A 17,032-nucleotide genomic window follows, 5' to 3' on the forward strand; every position below is an offset into this window, starting at 1 on the left:
TTAACTTAAGGGGGCTGAATAATTTTGCACGCCCAATTTTTCCGTTTTTGATTTGTTAAAAAAGTTTGAAATATCCAATAAATGTCGTTCCACTTCATGATTGTGTCCCACTTGTTGTTGATTCTTCACAAAAAAATACAGTTTTATATCTTTATGTTTGAAATGTGGCAAAAGGTCGCAAAGTTCAAGGGGGCCGAATACTTTCGCAAGGCACTGTAAATACGAACGTGATTTGACTGGTTGAAACAATGTTTAGGGTTAGATTTTCATAGACTCCTTTCTTTGCAAATTGAACGAGTGGAAATACAAAATTGATCGTGCATGCTATATGGACCTTTTTAGGATATGAAAAGGATTTAATCAAACAAAACAACGCTTCATCTTTTCTCTGGGACCCTTCAGATGATAAATCAGAGCAAGATTTCAGAATGTAAGTTCACATTTCACCTTCAGAGGTGAATTTATCAACCCTATCGCGGTGAAAAAAAAGTGTTTTGTTGTTAGGAGCTCTCCTCAAACAATAGCATAGCATTTTTTCCCCGAAGTAATAGCTACTGGAAATTGGACAGTGCAGTTATATTAGCAAGAATGTAAGCTTTCAGCCGATATATATGTACCGACATTTGTTGTTTCTCTAAAATCTGCAATGGTGACAAAAGGCTCTGCATGATTTACAACTGTCGCGTTGATGGGGCGCCTATCCCTGAGAAGTTTTTAACAAACAACTGGTTCTTCAGAAGGCATTGAAGAACTTGTCGCACGTGGAGAACGTGTTCCTGGGCAAAACGGGAGAAAACCAGGATGTTGTCAACCAGGATCTAGCTCTTCCCAGTTGCATAGGTTCTGGTGTATCCGATTCACCCGTCGTCGATGATTCTCGACGGATCTCGGGTGGCTTCGGATCCTCTTGGAAAAACCATCCTCGGGGACTTCTGGGTTCCCTCGGAGGTGAGGGAGCCACTGCGGATGAACGAGTGTGCCAGAGACCAGAAGTCCTCTCACTCATGCGTTCACTTAGTCGTCCATCAATTCTAATGGTGAGGACGATGAGAGAGTCAAGGTCCACTGGTAGTTCCCGAGCAGCTAGCTCATCTTTTACCACCTCAGATAATCCGTGAAGAAAAGTATTGAAAAGACGCTCTGGATTCCAGGCACTCTTGGCGGCCAATGTGTGAAAATCAGCCGCGTAGTCTGCCACACTATGGGAGTTTTGACGTAATTCCAGAAGTTTACTGGCCGCCTCTCTCCCAGATACCGGAGAATCGAATACCTTCTTCACTTCTGCCATGAAATCTTCCAGATGACAACAAATGACGGATTGTTGCTCCCAAACTGCCGTAGCCCAGGAGAGCGCCCTTCCCCACATTAGCGTAATAACATAGATCGGTTAGATCGGTCTGAAGGAAACGAAGATGGCTGTAGCTCAAAAATAGGAGAGCACTGAGAGAAAAAAACCAGCAGGTACCAGGATCACCAGAATATTGCTCCAGAGGAGGTAAGCGAGATTCTCGGGGAGCCGGGGAAGGCTGATCAAACTTACCACTAATAGGAAAAACATTACTGGGTGGTTGGGGTTTCTAAGAGGTGCCAGGCAGCCTCTGATCTAACTCCCTGATTTTCTCCATAATCTCCTTAAACCCTTGGTCGTGGAGTTACGTCAAGGAACGGAGCCCTTCCAGACATGGCTCCCTTCAAGCAGACAGCGTGGCGGAGCTGGTCCAAGTCTGCTGGATCTGTCATGGCCAGTTCGTACAATAAGGACGCAAGGCGAGACCCAGTTTCAGACACAGGAGGCAGATGGTTCGAGTCTTTGTTGTTTATTTAATCCAAAAGTAGGCAAGAGAATGGTCGTGGACAGGCAAATGGTCAAAAACAGATTCCAGGAGGAGAGTCCAAGAGGTAAAGAGTGGCAGACAGGCTAGATGTCATGGCAGGCAGAAGGGTCAGGCAGGCGGGTACGGAGTCCAGAAAAAACAGGCAAGGGTCAAAACTGGGAAGACTAGAAAAAGAGAATGGAGAACAGGAGTATGGGAAAAACACACTGGTTGACTTGAAAACATACAAGACAAACTGGCACAGAGAGACAGGAAACACAGGGATAAATACACTGGGAAAAATAAGCGACAGCTGGAGGAGGTGGAGACAATCACAAGAACAGGTGAAACAGATCAGGGCGTGACAAGAATAATGTAATACATCGATAGAATGAAGGATACAATCTAGAAAATGCAATAAAATTGAAGTATGTTCTTGGCCATTGCACGCTCGTAAGGAAATAGAAAGCTGTGAAAATGACCAAATAAGATTTGGTCATTTGACACTGATAAGATTTCAGTTCTGCTTGGAGCCACATTTTATGTAGCACCTCTACAGAAGGTCACTAACTACACATTCAAATTCTTTCAAGATCCTGAAAGAAATAATTTTCTCCACTCCTCTTCCCGAATCAAAATGTACACTTGCATTTTTCCTATTTCACACGTGTGAATTGGACATTCGTTTTTTTGCGTATTCTACTCCCCATGAGAGTGGGGTCAGAGCTAGGGATCAGCCATTATTGATGGCGACCCTGGAGCAATTGGGATTAATTGCCTTGCTCATGGGCACATCGGCAGATTTTTCACCTAGTCTACTCTGGGATATGAATCTGTGACCTTTCGGTTACAGGCCCAATGCTTCTAACCGCTAGCAAAGGTTATAGACCTACAGTCAGTGTCCAGATTTCAGTTTCCATTTAACCCACCTGAACAGTAGGCTACAGTTCCCATGATGTGCCATAGGCCTTTTATAAGTACCTGTCTTGTGACTGTCAAATTTGTATAGCGCCTCACAATCATTAGACATACAGTAACATACAGTAACACTGCTTTCATCCTCTTTTACCACTTCACCAATTTTTTTACCACTTCTTTATTTTCAACTCTCCATTTTTGCAAACGTTTCTCTTATTTAATCAGTGGATCAACATGAACTCTTTCTGCCCATTACCATAAGCATTTGGCATTAGGCTATGTGGAGCACGAACAGTTATGTCCTAAAGCTTAGGCTTACACACTAATGAAAAAACTCAGTGTAGCCTATAGATATAAATTTCACAAGAGTTATACATTCATGGATTTTTTTATGTATTGTTTTCTCTTTGTATAACTGCATCGACTGCGGGTTTTGAGTCAACCCACACATCACTATTGTGTCCACAAACCACATGTTTTTTTTCTGACTTTATTTTGTCATGTAATTTTTTTAAATGGCCTGCAGCATGTTTAGAATATCCTACTGAGGTTGAACTCATGACCAGTGGCTATCATGGTTAGAATGCTTAAGACATCTACTCCTGGACTGTTGCTGGTCAGAATATGAAAGGCACTTGTGAGTCTAGGTCAATTGTGAGGAGAGAGGTGTAGGTCAAAGTCTAGATCATCTGCAGGTTCAGTCTTCTTTCACATCTCTCAGAGTAATGACGACATGGTCATCCTGGCCTTTCCACAGCATCTCTCCCTCAAAGTCAAGCATTTTGTGTTTGCGGCAGCGCAAAACTATGCCCACCACTTTGTCCGAGATTTTGACATAGCGGTCAAACAGCCTGCCGAAAGTTATGTAGGATTTTCCGTTCTTGTCCTTGAGGCCCATGTCCTTCACGATCCAGCACAACTCCTCCATTTCTTTATACACATGTTTCTGGGCTCGGTCGCCACGCATGGCTGTCTTGGATCCCTCTTTGGGGCGTCCGTAGCCTTCATCACCCTTCTGCAACCGCTGGGCCATGGCATGCTCATAGTCAAACTCCTCACTGAAGGGGTTGAGCTTCTGACCTTCTACGTGCTGCTGGGACCACTGCTGCCACCTGCTCTTGATGTCACCCATGGTGGTGACTCTAATCTGCAGAATAGGAAGGCATATCAGATTAGCTCAGATTATAAAGTGGGTTTATTTGCATTGGCAATCTCTTCATTGGATTGTCACAGAAAGTAAAATTACAATAACACAAAGAAAAGTTACCCGACTAACACTACTAAATTCACGACAAACACTACAAGTTTTCCAATGTATTTATGACACAGGACCCATATTAACCTTTTACTGCAGGTTTTAACAAAACTGTTTGAGATAGAAACACCGGATTTTCGTCAGTTTTTTGTTTATAATCTTGATTAATTATGAAATGATAAAAAATATTAATAACATTCCACCCACGAGGCCAAAGAGGGAGCATTTGGTCAATGACTGCAGAAAAGGGCTACGCCTAATCCTTGACCAAAAAACATGCTCAATGGAGATTCTCCATTTAATGCTCAATGGAGAATCTCCAGTACTTTTTAGTCCAGGAAACTGGCTCATATTTATGTTGACTAGTAGCCCCACTTCTCTCATGTTAAGTCCCCTATTTAGGGGACTTTGAATGGTTCTGAACCGGTTCCTACTGACATTTTGGGGTACAAAGCGCTATGTGAATGTCGCAGGGTCCAGTGCCTTATAGTGTCAGAAAGCCCCATCTGTCTGCTTTCCGCTACCACTGTGTCAGCTGAGCTGACGTGAAGTGTCAGGTTTCACACGTGATATTTGCATAGGGAGTGACGTGTCACATTTTCTGGCCTATCCAGACAAAGATTTCACCTGCCCCTGAGCAACGTAGCTCAGCCTGGGTGACAGCATGTTAAAAGGGAAAGTCGATCGAATCCAGCTCTCAACATGAAAAAGTACGGAATAATTTTGTGGAATTGAAACACGACCACCTTCTCCTGGTCACAGGGGGATGAAATCACCTTCTATGTAAAACTGAATTTATAAGTCTGCAGACATTTGAGGACACTTAGAAAATGTAGAAAATGCTCTGTCATCATTTATACGAAATGGGGCCAAATTTGTATTTTCACTACATATGATAATTATTGTTTAACAGTTATAAGAAAGGTGAAATGTTAAAATAAGTTGTTAATAATTTGATTGTTAGTATAGTATATTTAGAAAGCATATACATTGAAAAGCCCTCTTACCCTACATACAGTTGAAGTTGGAAGTTTACATACACCCTAGCCAAATACATTTAAACACAGTTTTTCACAATTCCTGACATTTAATCCTGGTAAAAAAAAATCATTGTTTTAGGACAGTTAGGATCACCACTATATTTTAAGAATTTGAAATGTCAGAATAATAGAAGAGAGAATGATATTTCAGCGTTTATTTCTTTCATCACATTCCCAGTGGGTCAGAAGTTTACATACACTCAATTAGTATTTGGTAGCATTGCCTTTAAATTGTTTAACTTGGGTCAAACGTTTCGGGTATACTTCCACAAGCTTCCCACAATAAGGTGGGTGAATTTAACTTCCTGACTGATGTCTTGAGATGTTGCTTCAATATATCCACATCATTTTCTTTCCTCATGATGCCATCTATTTTGTGAAGTGCACCAGTCCCTCCTACATCAAATCACTCCCACAACATGATGCTGCCACCCCCGTGCTTCACGGTTGGGATGGTGTTCTTCTGCTTGCAAGCCTCCCCCTTTTTCCTCCAAACATAACGATGGTCATTATGGCCTAACAGTTCAATTTTTGTTTCATCAGACGAGAGGACATTTCGCCAAAAATTACAATATTTTTCCCAATGTGCAATTGCAAACTGTAATCTGGCTTTTTTTATGGAGGATTTGGAGCAATGGCTCCGTCCTTGCTGAGCAGCCTTTCAGGTTGAGTCAATATAGGATTCATTTTACTGTGGATATAGATACTTTTGTACCTGTTTCCTCCAGCATCTTCACAAGGTCCTTTGCTGTTGTTCTGGGATTGATTTGCACTTTTCGCACCAAAGTACGTTCATCTCTAGGAGATGGAACACGTCTCCTTCCTTAGCGGTATGACGGCTGTGTGGTCCCATGGTGTTTATACTTATGTACTATTGTTTGTACAGATGATTGTGGTACCTTCAGGTGTTTGGAAATTGCTCCCAAGGATGAACCAAACTTGTGGAGGTCAAAAAAAAAAAATCTGAGGTCGTGGCTGATTTTTTAAGATTTTCCCATGATGTCAAGCAAAGAGGTATTGAGTTTGAAGGTAGACCCTGAATTACATCCACAGGTACACCTCCAATTGACTCAAATGATGTCAATTAGCCTATCAGAAGCTTCTAAAGCCATGACATAATTTTCTGGAATTTTCCAAGCTGTTTAAAGGCACAGTCAACTTAGTGAATGTAAACTTCTGACACACTGGAATTGTGATACAGTGAATTAGAAGTGAAATAATATGTCTGTAAACAATTACTTGTGTCATGTACAAAGTAGATGTCCTAACCAACTTGCCAAAACTATAGTTTGCCGCATTTCTAGTTATTGTTTATGACCATCTCATTAAAAAATATAAATTGTTTTGGTATGTCTATTTAGGTGGAAATCTACATTTTGCCACACCATTAAAATATAACACAGTGTAAGGGATCCTTGCTTTGGCATTTCCAAAGAGGTCCCTGGCAGGCGAATCTTCCACAACAGAATAATTTAAACCATGGAGAATGCACATTGTGAAACCTGAAGCCCAAGCCTTACACGTCCAGAGCCAAATTAGTAATGTGACGAACACCATTATAAATCTTGCGCCTGACCAAGGATATCAGGACCTCGTAATTATCCCTGAAGGTCAGGGGGAAGGCATGTGTGACTATATTTATTTATTTACTGTATATTCCAGAATAGGTGTTGGAGTTTTAGAATACATTTTCATGCCTTTTTAAGGACTTATATCCCTCCAAGTTATGCAACTCTTTGCTAGGGCTCATTGGTCTTGTTCAGTTGCTAAAAATTCTACAGTTTGAAGATACAATACCTATAAATCTGTGTATTTTCTTGAAGGCCAGACAATATGAACCAAAGTCCATTCCCCAATATCACAATAACAAAGGCAAAGATATTTTAAGTTCAACTCAGCCTCTGTGAATGTTTGCTCCTGTTTATTGTCTCCTGAACATCACCAGGTAGAGTGGCTGCAGCTGCAATATAACAGTATGTTTAGGTATGAAAATAGGGCAAACATTGTGGAAGGGTAGTTTAGGGGGAAAATCCCCCTGTGATTTGGGAACTCCTCTCCCATACATTTTTACCCAAGTCCAACCATGATCTACAAAACTTACACATCCTGATGTGCACCTACATGATTGCTAATACGTCTTTGGATGATATTCCAATATCTGAAAAGCACAGTCAGTGGTTTTGTTGAATTGATACTAGTGATGGTGCAAAAATAGCAATACTAATTATTTAATTTACTTTAGAGTTGTACCTTTCTTCAGCCAACCACATTTCCTGTTAACTTTGCCAATATGAAATCAAGATTTTTATTCTGATGTTAAATCATATCCCCCATGCAAGATTGTTGAGAAACAAAAGAGGGTTTACCTTTGAAGTGTGTCTACTGTATTGTATTGATTTGTGTATTTAGTATTTTTATGAATGGCCGCACAAAATGAAGGTCCAATAAAAGAATGGTACTGTACCTTGGGCCTATTGATCTGTTTCTTCAGCTGGTTCAGGTCGCTCTGGTCGCTGTTGTCGCTGAGTCCGGCCTCCTCCCCCAACCCGCTGTCCTCTGTGTCCAGGCTGCTGCTACGGGAGCCCATCTTCCGCTCCTGACTACCCAGATGTACCTGAGCTCTCACACCCAGACGTCTCCGGGTGGGTGACTCGTTGCCCAGGAAGGGCTTGTTGGCATCCTCAGGTGCCATCTGGATCTTGTCCTTGATTGAGCATACCAGGTCAGTGCTGTACTCACTGTACTTTGGCATGTGGCTCTTGATCACCTCACCCGTTCGGATCAGACTGCCGCTGTCGGTGTCCGCCTCGACCACACGTGTCTTGACTAGGATTTTTGTCTCGTTCTGCTTCTCCCTTTCTTCGTCCTCAATGATGGAGGTGGGCATCCACCCAGAGGGTATGGTCTCTTGTTTGACCAAGTTCTCGTCGGCCCAGCCCTGCCAGCTCTTGGCAAGACTGTGGACCATGGCAGCACATTTGATCTTCCTCACAGCCCTAACAAAGGGTTTATCCTCCTGGCTGGTACTCATCATGGCTCCTGCTTGACCGTGCTTACAAGATATTGTGTTGATGTTGTAGGGAAAGTCAGTGAGTGAGTGAGTGAGTTGAAATAATCCTTCGCTGCCTTTGCTCCGCTTTAAATAAACTGTCGTGGAGAGCAGTCACAGGCCGAACGTGTGACATTTTTTTAATACGTACATGGATGCCTACCACGACCCCAAAACATTGGTGGGATTTCCCCTCAAGAGAGCCAGGGAACAGATGGTCACTCTCTGCAGTGAATGACAGTCTACAAGGGTTCTGCCCTCGTACGCATATACACAAAAATACATGATGAAACAAACCTCTAACAATCCCTACGTTTGAGTGTCTGATCTACAAAGTAATTGCTCACACAAACATAAGAATACATCATTCTTATTTTTTTTGATAGATTTATAAATGCTGTATTTCTATTTCGAAGGCAAATTCCTGCTTAACCCACATTGATAGAGGATATGTGTTACGTAGCTACTAATTGTCTTGGATAATGAGCATCTGCTAAAATGGTGATATCAATACTTTTGGGTCATGCTATAATTTATTTTCATGCAATGTTGCATATAGCTTGACAGTTCGCTGTGTTGTTCTATTTTGGAGTGAGCCTGCTGGAGTGTGTATGCGAGGTTACTGCTGATTGATGCATGGGTCTGGCCAGAGAACTTGAGCTGGGTTATTTTGGGGAGACGCACACAGGTCTAAAAGGACGCCCGCTTTGTCTGGCCATCAAACATATTGTAGTTCTGTCGCAGCAACCAAAAATCTAATTATATTTGTGCAATATCCTTTGTGTGTTTGTTGTTTGTAAAAAGTCCACTTGTGTCAGAAACAAAGATTGTAGAAAAACAAGCCTTAAAAAAATCTAATGAAATCAACAGTGTATGAATTCTGATGAGGTCTGCTTGAAAAATAAATCTTTGGTAGACACTTGAAAATTTGCTCACTCAATCAGTGTGCCTATGATGATACATTTTGCACTAACATGAACCCTGACATGAAGGTGCAACACTCATATGAAAAGTATAACAGGCTTCAAAGGATTTCTAATATTTCTAAACTCACAGCCATAAATTGATATTTCAATCATCTGGGTCGTATCAATGGAAGATTTCCATTGAGCAATAAAGATGATTTGGTTTTAACACCTTTATCAAATTTGTATGTATTTCTCACAACACATTCCACACGTCCTTTCATTTAAATTTGTTTAATATGTAATTCTTGAGTCATTGCCGTACACTTCAAGGGAGCCAGAATTGAGATCTTGTTACTTGTTTGTTCCTTGCATGGTTGTAAAAATATCCTCCACAGAAGGCGGCCAAGCTTCAACGTGGACACAGGGAAAAAACCTGGCAGTGTATGACTGCGAGAGAACAGATTGTGCTTCCATGGAGGAATTTTTCTCTCTCACCACAACCATGGAGATGACATCAACATGATTACAATGATAAAAGTGGTGTCTTATCTCTAAGCATTCTACTAAGCTAACATATGGAATTGTTTTATTAAGATGGTCATACCAAGGATCATTTACCTATTTGATTTTGAATTTTAGGACACCTGTAGGTATCAAATTATTCTGTTTTATTATTATTTGATGAAACATTTCATTTGGCCTTACTGCTATTAGCTCATAGAAACGCATTGAATTACATATTCATACATGGCAAAACACATAGTCAAATAATACATCAAAAGGAAGTATCTTTTGAAGTGTCTGTCCTATAGCCGAGATATAAGAAAACTCAGGAAATTATTGAAATCCCACGCCTGCCTATTAACCCCTTTTTTGGCACTAAAGTACTTCCATACTACAATTAATACCGGGTTACCCCTAGACGAGTCTTGTGAGGCTTGTGGGAGTCGTAGAGCAAAACGTGTTCGTGAGAGTCTTAGCTTTCAATGGTGGGGTCATATAAGTTTGTAACCCAAACCGTTCGGATGCGTCAGACGTTTTTGTGGTCTGACAAACACCGCTGCGGCTCTGCCCCCTTCCATTGCAGATGAGAAAGACCAAACCTCTGCCCATTTGTATTTTTATTTTATTTAACATTTATATAAGCAGGGAGTCATGCTGAGAACATGGTCTCTTTCACAGATGAGACCTGCATGAACCCATCAATATGCAACAATTACACTAGATATATCTATATATATAAATGATATAATACCCGAAAAGGAAATGTGGTGGATTGAGACGTGGGTGGAATGTGGTGGAAAAATCTTATCCTTAGCTAAAACAGACATATTTTGATGGAGCTTTTTTTTATTGTGCAATTTAGATTGACTAAGGTTTTTTTAAATAAGCATCGCTCGTCTTCCTCAATGAGCCGTTATTCAGACATAAGGCATGTGGTGAAGATTTTTTTTAAATCCACCAGTCTATATTATTTTCCTTTTGATTCATATTATTTCATAATCTTCCACACAAGTGCCTTGTATGTATTCTGTATGCACTGCAAAACAGAAATACACTGATTGGTGTTCACAATACACCCAGCCTTGCCTGCTCATTTTGGTTTATCTGTGAATGGATGAAGAGTGACTCACAGTGGTGGTGTGTGTTGTACTTAAACAGATTTTAACATCAGAGTTAATAAGATATGCTGGCTCCTCTTACTCTCTGACTGACACATATTTCACACATATACACATATTTCCTTGTTGAAGTGTGTAAGTTGAAACAGCCTTCTGTTGTCCTCTTATCATATCTCAAGCAATGATGTATACAAATTGGCACTCCCCAGTAGGAGCAGTCCACCATAGGAATGAATGGAATTCTATAGTATTTCAATTAAATATTTGAGGGACAAAATTACATGCATTTAAGTATATTTTACCGTAAGGATATTTATGTATATAAATAGATATTTATGTTGATATTTAACTCACATTATATAATTGAAAAGAAGTTGCATTAATTAAGGTATCTGTAACAGAATAAATGTGGCAAAAACGAACGTAGACATTATTAATTAATGGATTTTTTATAGCTTCCCAAATATATTTTTTACAACGGTGGTGGAGTGCCAAGACGGAGTCACGATGGCTTCAACACAGCGCCCCCTATCAGTCATCTAGTATGCATATAAAAAAATGGTTTCAATGAGTTTTGAAGAAAACAAAGTATGGGAAATATGGGCTTGAATAGTTCATGACAAGGAGTCCTTATTGGCTGTGTGTACACTAACAACACCCATGCATACCCCACAAGACATGCCACCAGAGGACTCTTCACAGTCCCCAAGTCCAGAACAGACTATGGGATGCACACAGTACTACATAGAGCCATGACTAGATGGAACTCTATTCCACATCAGGTAACTGATGCAAGCAGTAGAATCAGATTTTAAAAAACAGATAAAAATGCACCTTAAGGAACAGCAGGGACTGTGTAGCAACACAAACATAGACACAGACACATGCATTCACACACATGATAACATACTTACTATACACACACGTACACATGGATTTTGTGTTGTAGATATGTGGTAGTAGAGTAGGGGCCTGAGGACACACACTAGGTGTGTTGTGAAAAAGTTTATGAATGTATTTTAATGTTTTTAAAATTGTATAACTGCCTTAATTTTGACGGACTCCAGGAAGAATAGTTTCTACCTTGGCAAAAACAAATACAACAACACAAAGGTGACATTTTTCTGGATAGTTGTTTTCAAAAAGTAGCATTTATCCAGTCCAATGTATGCTATTATTCATTATTAACTGGGTGGTTTGAGCCCTAAATGTTGATTAGATGACAACTGTGGTATATCAGACCGTGTATCACAGGTATGACAAAACATTTATTTTTACTGCTCTAATTACGTTGGTAACCAGTTTATAATTGCAAATAGATATCTCGAGTGTTTGTGGTATATGGCCAATATACCATGGCTGTATCCAGGCACTCTGCATTGTGTCATGCAAGGGACAGCTTAGCTATTGAAATATTGTCCATATACCACACCTCCTCGGGCCTTATTGCTTAATTATACTACAGTTTTTGTCAATCGCTTTGGTGCTATTTCCAAGTATGTGTGGAATTTTCTAAACTTATAATACAAAGCTCCAAACTGGTAACACTTGTAACGCAGCAAGTCCTACATTATAAAAACATTTTATTGTGCATTCATTTTATTTGGAGTCATCTTTCATCACACAACTATTAATCCAAAACATATTTTTACTGTGAAATACCATGAGAACATTGATTTAATCACCAAAACACAACATAATGATATCTTCTCAATTTACAGTGCCTTGCGAAAGTATTCGGCCCCCTTGAACTTTGCGACCTTTTGCCACATTTCAGGCTTCAAACATAAAGATATAAAACTGTATTTTTTTGTGAAGAATCAACAACAAGTGGGACACAATCATGAAGTGGAACGACATTTACTGGATATTTCAAACTTTTTTAACAAATCAAAAACTGAAAAATTGGGCGTGCAAAATTATTCAGCCCCTTTACTTTCAGTGCAGCAAACTCTCTCCAGAAGTTCAGTGAGGATCTCTGAATGATCCAATGTTGACCTAAATGACTAATGATGATAAATACAATCCACCTGTGTGTAATCAAGTCTCCGTATAAATGCACCTGCACTGTGATAGTCTCAGAGGTCCGTTAAAAGCGCAGAGAGCATCATGAAGAACAAGGAACACACCAGGCAGGTCCGAGATACTGTTGTGAAGAAATTTAAAGCCGGATTTGGATACAAAAATATTTCCCAAGCTTTAAACATCCCAAGGAGCACTGTGCAAGCGATAATATTGAAATGGAAGGAGTATCAGACCACTGCAAATCTACCAAGACCTGGCCGTCCCTCTAAACTTTCAGCTCATACAAGGAGAAGACTGATCAGAGATGCAGCCAAGAGGCCCATGATCACTCTGGATGAACTGCAGAGATCTACAGCTGAGGTGGGAGACTCTGTCCATAGGACAACAATCAGTCATATATTGCACAAACATGGTGTTGGCAGCATCATGGTTTGGGCCTGCTTTTCTTCAGCAGGGACAGGGAAGATGGTTAAAATTGATGGGAAGATGGATGGAGCCAAATACAGGACCATTCTGGAAGAAAACCTGATGGAGTCTGCAAAAGACCTGAGACTGGGACGGAGATTTGTCTTCCAACAAGACAATGATCCAAAACATAAAGCAAAATCTACAATGGAATGGTTCAAAAATAAACATATCCAGGTGTTAGAATGGCCAAGTCAAAGTCCAGACCTGAATCCAATCGAGAATCTGTGGAAAGAACTGAAAACTGCTGTTCACAAATGCTCTCCATCCAACCTCACTGAGCTCGAGCTGTTTTGCAAGGAGGAATGGGAAAAAATGTCAGTCTCTCGATGTGCAAAACTGATAGAGACATACCCCAAGCGACTTACAGCTGTAATCGCAGCAAAAGGTGGCGCTACAAAGTATTAACTTAAGGGGGCTGAATAATTTTGCACGCCCAATTTTTCAGTTTTTGATTTGTTAAAAAAGTTTGAAATATCCAATAAATGTCGTTCCACTTCATGATTGTGTCCCACTTGTTGTTGATTCTTCACAAAAAAATACAGTTTTATATCTTTATGTTTGAAGCCTGAAATGTGGCAAAAGGTCGCAAAGTTCAAGGGGGCCGAATACTTTCGCAAGGCACTGTATTATCGAATAGATATTAGAAAAACACATTGAGGACGGATTCTAAACAACGTTTGCCATGTTTCTGTCGACATTATGGAGCTAATTTGGAATATTTTTTGGCGTTGTGGTGACCGCAATTTCCGGGCGATTTCTCAGCCAAACGTGAAGAACAAACGGAGCTATTTCACCTACAAAAATAATATTTTTGGAAAAAATTAACTTTGGCTGTCTACCTGGGAGTCTCGTGAGTGAAAACATCCAAAGTTCATCAAAGGTAAACAATTTAATTTGATTGCTTTTCTGATTTCCGTGACAAGGTTGCCTGCTGCTAGCAAGGCATAATGCTATGCTAGGCTATGATAAACTTACACAAATGCTTGTCTAGCGTTGGCTGTAAAGCATATTTTGAAAATCTGAGATGACAGGGTGATTAACAAAAGGCTAAGCTGTGTTCTAATATATTTCACTTGTGATTTTCATGAATAGGAATATTTTCTAGGAAGACTTATGTCCGTTGCGTTATGCTAGATGAGATGATGACAACGGTCCCGTTCACTGGATGGGGTGTCACTACAGTTAAAGGCTGTTTTTTTATCCACATTTTACATTAAATAAGAGGGGATATTTCCTTTTGGACAGTCCCAGGGAGGCAGTACGTTCTGCAACATGCCTTCTTGATGTCGATACAATGTGTTGTCATGCATTTGTTGCATGTACATTAGTAACTGTCATAGCGATCTTGCTAGATAGCTAGCTAGATCACCAACCAGTATTGTCTTTGCTATTTCTGCACATATGGCACTTACACCTGCCTTGAATCTCATAGGGACCTCACTGTCACCACTAGTCATCTAGCTAGCCATTAGCCAGCATGGTCGCATCAGTTTCCATTGAATTAGAGCTTGCTAGGCAGGCTAACTAGGTAGCTAAAGCTGGCTATTTAGCTAGCTAACGTAAGCTGATTATCATGTAGCAGCCTATGCTGACTAACGTTGCTAGAATGCTAACCTTAGCTAGCTAGCTAATGTCGATATACCATAGCCATCATTCCGCAAAATCAAGCAAATGGTACTGAACTTACGTTTTGACATTGTAGTGAATATTTATGTTTTCTTAGTTTTTTTGCTTGGTAACATTGCGGATATAATTTTTTGGGGCATGCATGTATCTATTTAGTCCAAGATGGCGTAGCAGTGAAGACGTGTTTGTTTTGTCCTCTCGTGTACTTTTGTATTTTTTCGTATTTTTTGTACATATATTTCAATTTATTTTCAATCTCTTCTCGATTTTTTTATTTGATTATACCTTCCGGTAACCTGCCTCACCCAATATGATACGGAATCGCTATTATTATCAATTTTAGAACACATTCAAGAATCTCCAGAAGCTAACCAGCTAATTAGCTACAAGCTATTTAGTCATTGTTAGCCACTGCTAGCAGCTTTTACCTTCTGCACAGATACCAGCCCTGTTTTTAGCCTGGATAATACTCGCCTGTCTACCAATATCACTTGTCTACCAATATCGGACTGTCTCTCCACAACAACGCCGGATTCCTGCCGTAATCCCTGGACCACTACTTCTGATCTTCACAGCTAGCTTGCAGCTAGCTAGCTAGCTAGCTCACAGCTAGCTTTCACTCACCGTGGCACCTAGTACCGAAGCTATTCCCTGAGGCCCACCTCCCGGCCTACTCAGCTCTTCACCCGAACCCCACTCATACACGGCTAGAGCCCAAAACTCCACCGGATCCTTGCTGTAAACTCTGGACCTTGGCACCGGAACACCGCTGCTACCGATTGGATATAGTGGCTAACGCCACTGCCACGAAGCTAGCACCAGTTAGCCGTGAGCCAGGCACATCTCCCGGCTAGCAAACTAAATTCCACAATACCTCTTTCACCATCTGGCTTGGTTTCTCTGTCGACACGGCGCCCCGCCGCACCACCACGACTGGTCTGCCAACAAATAATCCATGCGCTGTGCCTTCATCCGGCCTCCGTCGGAGCAGACGTTACTAACTTTAAACGCCGTGTCGCTAGGGTAGTGGGGCTCCCCTGTTCCATCTACTGCTGCCCCCTGGACACTATGGCTACATAGCTGATGCCTACTGGACTGTCCATTAATCACGGTACTCCATTCTGAGTACTCCATTCTGTTTATTTATTTTTTATCTGTCGGCCCCAGCCACGAACTCAGGCTCTGTGTGTAGTTAATCCGACCATCTCTGCCTAGTCATCGCCATTTTACCTGCTGTTGTTGTGGTAGCTGATTAGCTGTTGTTGTCTCACCTTTTGTTTTAGCTAGCTCTCCCAATCAACACCTGTGATTACTTTATGCCTCGCTGTATGTCTCTCTCAAATGTCAATATGCCTTGTATACTGTTGTTCAGGTTATTTAACATTGTTTTACTTTACAATGGACCCCCTAGTTCCACTCTTCATACCTCTGATACCTCCTTTGTCCCACCTCCCACACATGCGGTGACCTCACCCATTACAACCAGCATGTCCAGAGATACAACCTCTCTCATCATCACCCAGTGCCTGGGCTTACCTCCGCTGTACCCGCACCCCACCATACCCCTGTCTGCGCATTATGCCCTGAATATATTCTACCATGCCCAGAAATCTGCTCCTTTTATTCTTTGTCCCCAACGCTCTAGGCAACCAGTTTTGATAGCCTTTAGCAGCACCCTCATTCTACTCCTCCTCTATTCCGCGGGTGATGTGGGGGTAAACCCAGGCCCTGCATGTCCCCAGGCACCCTCTTTTGTTGACTTCTGTGATCGAAAAAGCCTTGGTTTCATGCATGTCAACATCAGAAGCCTCCTCCCTAAGTTTGTTTTACTCACTGCTTTAGCACACTCTGCCAACCCTGATGTCCTTGCTGTGTATGAATCCTGGCTTAGGAAGGCCACCAAAAATGCAGAGATTTCCATACCCAACTATAACATTTTCCGTCAAGATAGAACTGCCAAAGGGGGAGGAGTTGAAGTCTACTGCAGAGATAGCCTGCAAAGTAATGTCATACTTTCCAGGTCCATACCCAAACAGTTCGAACTTCTAATTTAAAAAATTATTCTCTCCAGAAATTAAGTCTCTCACTGTTGCCGCCTGCTTACCGACCCCCCTCAGCTCCCAGCTGTGCCCTGGACACCATTTGTGAATTTATCGCCCCCCATCTAGCTTCAGAGTTTGTTCTGTTGGGTGACCTAAATTGGAATATGCTTAACACCCCGGCAGTCCTGCAATCTAAGCTAGATGCCCTCAATCTCACACAAATCATCAAGGAACCCACCAGGTACAACGCTAAATCTGTAAGCAA

General features: G+C 41.2%; 1 protein-coding gene across 1 annotated transcript; it reads right to left on the bottom strand.

The window, feature by feature from the left end:
- Window positions 1-1,827: 1,827 nt before the first annotated feature.
- Window positions 1,828-8,178, bottom strand: abraa (actin binding Rho activating protein a). The gene is made up of 2 exons (XM_021609121.2): window positions 7,492-8,178; window positions 1,828-3,879 (listed from the first exon to the last, which is right to left on the bottom strand). The coding sequence occupies exons 1-2, from the start codon at window positions 8,059-8,061 to the stop codon at window positions 3,430-3,432; spliced, it is 1,020 nt and encodes a 339-aa protein (XP_021464796.1). The 5' UTR covers window positions 8,062-8,178; the 3' UTR covers window positions 1,828-3,429.
- Between the last annotated feature and the right edge of the window lie 8,854 nt (window positions 8,179-17,032).

This window comes from Oncorhynchus mykiss, chromosome 7 (genome assembly GCF_013265735.2).
Source record: "Oncorhynchus mykiss isolate Arlee chromosome 7, USDA_OmykA_1.1, whole genome shotgun sequence".
Lineage (NCBI taxonomy): Eukaryota > Metazoa > Chordata > Actinopteri > Salmoniformes > Salmonidae > Oncorhynchus > Oncorhynchus mykiss.

What these genes read in the sequence shown, in the direction of transcription:
- abraa (XM_021609121.2), bottom strand. Translation starts at nt 8,061, where the DNA reads ATGATGAGTACCAGCCAGGAGGATAAACCCTTTGTTAGGGCTGTGAGG. An exon ending in AACAGATCAATAGGCCCAAG is followed by an intron (nt 3,880 to 7,491) that starts GTACAGTACCAT and finishes CCTATTCTGCAG; the next exon opens with ATTAGAGTCACCACCATGGG.